Source organism: Oncorhynchus nerka, linkage group LG28 (assembly GCF_034236695.1).
Source record: "Oncorhynchus nerka isolate Pitt River linkage group LG28, Oner_Uvic_2.0, whole genome shotgun sequence".
NCBI lineage: Eukaryota > Metazoa > Chordata > Actinopteri > Salmoniformes > Salmonidae > Oncorhynchus > Oncorhynchus nerka.
In genome coordinates, this window is record NC_088423.1 from 50652438 (window position 1) to 50658623 (window position 6186).

Here is a 6186-nt window from a genome sequence, read left to right on the forward strand (position 1 = left end):
GAGTGATCTCCAGCCTTGTCCTCGTCAACACTCATACCTGTGTTAACGAGAGAATCACTGACATGATGTCAGCTGGTCCTTTTGTGGCAGGGCTGAAATGCAGTGGAAATGTTTTGGGGGGATTCAGTTCATTTGCATGGCAAAGAGGGACTTTGCAATTCATCTGATCACTCTTCATAACATTCTGGAGTATATGCAAATTGCCATTATACAAACTGAGGCAGCAGACTTTGTGAAAATTTATATTTGTGTCATTCTCAAAACTTTTGGCCACGACTGTACATACACAGGTAACTCTAGGTTACCTTAAACCCGCTTAACTCCTCCCTAATTTCCTTATCAACAGTGTGGGACTACTGGACTTTCACCCATAGAGCCTCGGCGGTAGACAAAAAAAAGTACAAAGGGTTGGCCATAAAGTAGTTAGTCACATAGCCTGGATGTCAATCTAGCTCAGAACATAACGGCTGTATTACAGATGCAGAGGACTGGTGGCTCGGTTAGTAAACGTCTCAGGATGAGGAAGAGGACCGGTGACCATGATTCCGAGGAGCAGAAGACTGACGGAAATAAAACTAAGGTGTCATTGAGTGCGCAGCCGAGGTGAGTTGGTAGGCTGTGCCTCACACTAGCACTGCTTAAAATGATCATCCCGTCTAGTCTAGTCGAGACTAGAGTCAATGAGTCTAGACTAGTAAATAGGCCTACAGTTGAAGTTGGAAGTTTACATACACTTAGGTTGGAGTCATTTAAACTCGTTTCTCAACCAGTCCCCAAATTTCTTGTTAACAAACTATAGTTTTGGCAAGTCGGTTAGGACATCTACTTTATGCATGACACAGGTCATTTTTCCAACAAATGTTTACAGACCGATTATTTCACTCATAACTCACTGTATCACAATTCCAGTGCGTCAGAAATTAGCATACACTAAGTTGACTGTGCCTTTAAACAGCTTGGAAAATTCCAGAAAATGATGTCATGGCTTTAGAAGCTTCTGATAGGCTAATTGACATAATTTGAGTCAATTGGAGGTGTACCTTTGATGTATTTCAAGGCCTACCTTAAAAAACTCAGTGCCTCTTTGCTTGACATCATGACAAAATCAAAAGAAATCAGCCAAGAGCTCAGAAAAATCTCTTCCAAATGGACAATGACCCCAAGCATACTTCCAAAGTTGTGGGACAACAAAGTCAAGGTATTGGAGTGGCCATCACAAAGCCCTGACCTCAATCCTATAGAAAATGTGTGGGCAGAACTGAAAAAGTGTGTGCAAGCAAGGAAGCCTACAATCCTGGCTCAGTTACACCAGCTCAGTCAGGAGGAATGGGCCCAAATTCACCCAACTTATTGTGGGAAGCTTGTGGAAGGCTACCCGAAACATTTGACCAAATTTAAACCATTTAAAGGTAATGCTATCAAATACTATTTGAGTGTATGTAAACTTCTGACCCTCTGAGAATGTGATGAAAGAAATAAAAGCTGAAATAAATCATTCTCTCTACTATTATTCTGACATTTTACATTCTTAAAATAAAGTGGTGATCCTAACTGACTTAAGACAGAGAACTCTTACTAGGATTAAATGTCAGGAATTGTGAAAAACTGAGTTTACATGTATTTGGCTAAGGTGTATGTAAACTTCCGACTTCAACTGTATTATTGGCGTAACATGCACTTCAATGGTAATATCCAGTAAGGTCAGCTGACAGCATGAACCAGTTGTCATTGTAATGTTCATGCTTTTTTTTCTCGAGTTTGGGGAAGTAATGATCCAATTTCTTTCTCAATTCAATTTAAAAATGTTTATTTAAGGGCTTTATTGGCATGGGAAACATATGTTAACATTGCCAAAGCAAGTGAAATAAATCTCTTTCCCTCTGTCTTTCTCTCTGTCTCAGACCTAGCCCCCATTTGTTGTGGTGGTTCAAAAGAGGTCTCCTGGCTGTATGTGTCATTTATGTTTCTGTGCCTTTCATGATGCCACTGTTTCCTGACATCATAAAGCACCTGGTTTATTCTCACAGAGGTGAGTGTAATCATGAGCATTATCCAAATTACTGGACAAATTAGGAATAATAACTCAGAGTAATTAGTATATATTCTCACCTTGTTTTTAGTCAGGGTCCCATTCTTCGTCGACCATAGCCAGCCAGCCGACCTGTCTCTTAACCACACAGTGAACATGTACCTTACATCCGAACAAGGGATCTCATTGGGCGTATGGTGAGTAGGCCAACATAAACCCTTTCTCCAGGTTACATTGTGAGTTACGTTTAATGTAGCCTACCTACCTTACATCTGAAGTACATTCACTGCCACTGGACAGTGTAGATTTATAAAAGACTTCATTGAACTTTATACATCAAAGTCAGTATACAGTCCCTTACAAGTGTTGTCACTACAATATCTTCAAGGCACACAGTCCCTGAAAGTCAGTGGAAAGAGGCACAGGGAAAGGACTTGGAATGGTACCAAGATTCTTTGGGAGCTGGAAATCCGATCATCATTTATCTCCATGGCAATGGAGGCACAAGGTAGCAAGAACAATGGATTGCTACACAATAATATTTCAAATGTTCTCACTTTGAATCTAAAAGTCCACATTATTTCAAACAGGGCAGCAAGTCACCGTGTGGGAGTAATAAATGTAAGTGACTGACAACTACAACAAAAGTTGCTTCATCATGGTGTGAATGATAAACTGGTGATTGACCTTTGTCTACAGCTACTGAGTGCAATGGATTACCATGTTTTGGCTTTGGACTACAGAGGTTGGTTAAAATTTTATTATTCTACATACATGGTTGAAACATGTCATTACACATATCCTTGACAACCTGACATTAGCCTCATTTTGTGGTGTGTTATTTCACCTTGCTGTAAAGAGACTGATAACCAGCTCCCAATTCCAAATACTGTAGTAAAGTTCACCTTACCCTCTGGGGTTGTTTTGCTTCTGACTGCCCCCTTGTGGTAATTTACAAATCAGTATACAACTGCATCAAGTTTACCTCAGGCACAGACATGACGTGATAGGACGATACGTAGTCTAGTACGTTTGCATACTGTACAGCCATTGATATAAGAAACTCTGACAGGTTTTGGGGACTCCACCGGAGAGCCCACTGAAGTTGGTATAACCACTGACACCCTCTACTTGTACCAGTGGGTAAAAGCCCGCAGTGGGAGCAGTCTGGTGGTATTATGGGGACACTCCCTTGGCACTGGGTGAGTGACCAGGTGGATGGTTCAGTCTGTAGAGAAAAGCGAGTGGAAATGATAACTTATGTCAATGCATAGTTGCACACAATTCTGCTTTTACTCAAACTATACACAGCGGTCTCTTAAATGAACAATGCTCAGATTTCAATTCAAAACAAATAACAGTTAAATCATATGACCACGATTAAAATCATGAAGAGCCCAACAGTCAAATAAAATGCACATCTCAGATGTAATGTAATTGAATTGTAAGGCAAATTTCATAAAAGCAAAGGAAATCAAAAGTAATACTGCGTCTGCATAAGCAGACACAATATTACCTTTATTAAATGTACCTTGATTAACTTCAACTTTCCCTGTAATGCCTTTGTCTTACATTCCAGAGAGATGTGTATGTCATTCCACTGGTAGGTATCTCATTATTTAAATGATGATTATGTTTAAAAGTAAGCATTGTTCATTCAAGAGACTGGACTATGTTTAAAGTTTGATTCAACACTTACTTGTTTCATTTGTTGCTTGTTCCCCTCATACACAATCCAGTATTTGTGATATTTATGTTGTGAGTTTAAGTTAGAGGATCTGTCACTATCACTACTTCTACTTAATCTACCCTCACTAATGGTTATGATTGAAATACTCAAATCATTAGAAATATGACAGAACATTTTTGACAGTTACTCTGATAGAGTATAAGATATGAGCAGTAAAATGCCATTTTCCCCCTCATCTTTGTACAGAGTGGCCACTAATACTGCAGTCAAACTAATGGAACATGGTAGGCCTGAATTCATTCAACTTTCGTATTTTATACCCTCTGGTTAGAGTACAATACACATGATCGGCATAATGACATTCATTTCATGAAAGTTTCTTGTGTGACTCATTATGGAAGCTGACTTGATATATTTACATGTTTAGAATATTTTTGCTTTTATCAGGGATTGTTGTTGATGGTGTGATCATTGAGGGAGCATACACCAACATTCAACAGAAGGGTGCTCATCATCCGTTTGGCTGGGTAAGATTCACATACCCTCCTCTCCATAGCGATACAGTACATCTTTAAACGCCATGATTTTGGATTCATTAATGTACTAAACTGCATTTTGTCTTCAGTTTTATTGGAAGTTCCCAGGTTTTGAGTACATTTTCCAGGACACAATGGCAGAAAACAATATAATCTTCCCTAATGACGAAAAGTAGGTATTTTTGATTTAGACTAAAACATTATGTTATAAATTTGTTTTGGTTCATGCAACTTTTCACCGTACTTGTCATCCTTTATTTTGATATCATAATACAGGTTTGCAATATGCGGTAACAAATCGAATCAAAATAACTGCTACACCCACTGCAACCAAAATGTGTTTCAGGAATTGTTCTGAGAGTTTGAGGTTGACTGTTCATGAAAGTGATGTTTCACCATGTCTCTACAGCTTGAAGAGGATGAGGAGTCCTCTTCTGATACTTCATGCAGAGGATGACCACGTAGTGCCTATCCACATGGCTCAGCAGGTGTGGCTTATACTTTTACTGTAACTAACAATAATTTATCTGTTGTCATCTGTCTATTTTATCACAGGCAACATGTGTGATATTATATGTATGGTTTGAATGACAATAGCAAGAAGGGTTCCTGGAAACATGATATAGAGTTCAAAGGAAGTTTCCACCTCTCGTCCTTTGTTGTGTTCCTATCAAGCTGTATGAAATTGCACAGAGTGCCCAAAACTCAGAGAATCGAGTTAAGATGGTACCGTTCGCCAGATCCCTTGGGTACCTTCACAATGGATTGTACAAAGACCCTCACATGCCCAACATTATTAGGTGAGGAAATCCTGTCAACTCTTCAATTGCAATTTGAAAAAAAAAGGCAATTCCGATTCTATATCAATGTTTATTCTAACTATAAAACGTACACATTTTTTCATCCATATCGTTACAGGGAATTTGTACATTCATTGCCCCCCTAATCCAGTGACCTATGCAGAAGAACCTTTGGACATCAACTGTTTCAACATATCTAGAGAACTGCAAAACCTAGATGCACGGTTTGCATGTCTCTTTACCTTATGGCAAATCAGTAGGGTGGACTTCACTCACATGGTCCAATCATTGATCTAATATCAGATAGAAGTTACATTGCCAGTAATGTAAAAGCACTTACTTAGCTGAAAGGACTGAGAAAAAAAAGAGAATCTATGAGGTTCAGCTCTGGGTTTAGCACTTACTGAGATGTTCAATGCATTATTATCTAGCTATAGTCTTAGTCTATGTGCAAATCAAATAACTTTTGAGATGGAGGCAATGCATTGGTTTCCTTTCTATGAATTATAAATGTGAAAAATTATTATTAATCAATGTTTAAAGTGTTAAAGTGTTCAAGCTTAGGTGAATTCTTAGTAGTGATTACAGAAAAGTTACTGCTGTAAAAGCTTTTCTTCTTGGCAAGTATTACATTACAAATAAAACGTGATCAACGTCCATGAATCGTACATGTTCTTGTTGGATGTTTACATGACTGGTTACTAGTACGTCTGAGATAAAGACTAAAAGAGACAAATCACTACAGTGGAAGTGATACATACTGTATTTTATGATGATGTAAGGAGATGTACCTAGAAATCCTAGTAGATACACTACCGTTCAAAAGTTTGGGGTCATTTGGAAATGTCCTTGTTTTTGAAAGTATCCCCAAGTTGCCTCTTCACTGTTGACGTTGAGACTGGTGTTTTGCGGGTACTATTTAATGAAGCTGCCAGTTGAGGACTCGTGAGGCGTATGTTTCTCAAACTAGACATTCTAATGTACTTGTCCTCTTGCTCAGTTGTGCACCGGGGCCACACACTCCTCTTTCTATTCTGGTTAGAGCCAGTTTGCGCTGTTCTGTGAAGGGAGTAGTACACAGCGTTGTACAAGATCTTCAGTTTCTTGGCAATTTCACGCATGGAATAGCCT

General features: G+C 38.9%; 1 protein-coding gene across 1 annotated transcript; it reads left to right on the top strand.

Annotated features, from left to right (window-relative positions):
* Window positions 1-382: 382 nt before the first annotated feature.
* On the top strand, window positions 383-5712 carry LOC115113375 (lysophosphatidylserine lipase ABHD12-like). Its single transcript, XM_029640937.2, has 13 exons — window positions 383-603; window positions 1902-2029; window positions 2121-2226; window positions 2418-2537; window positions 2620-2650; window positions 2729-2774; window positions 3102-3231; window positions 3966-4003; window positions 4167-4246; window positions 4345-4427; window positions 4665-4743; window positions 4931-5055; window positions 5174-5712. The coding sequence occupies exons 1-13, from the start codon at window positions 479-481 to the stop codon at window positions 5199-5201; spliced, it is 1119 nt and encodes a 372-aa protein (XP_029496797.2). The 5' UTR covers window positions 383-478; the 3' UTR covers window positions 5202-5712.
* The last annotated feature ends 474 nt before the right edge of the window (window positions 5713-6186 follow it).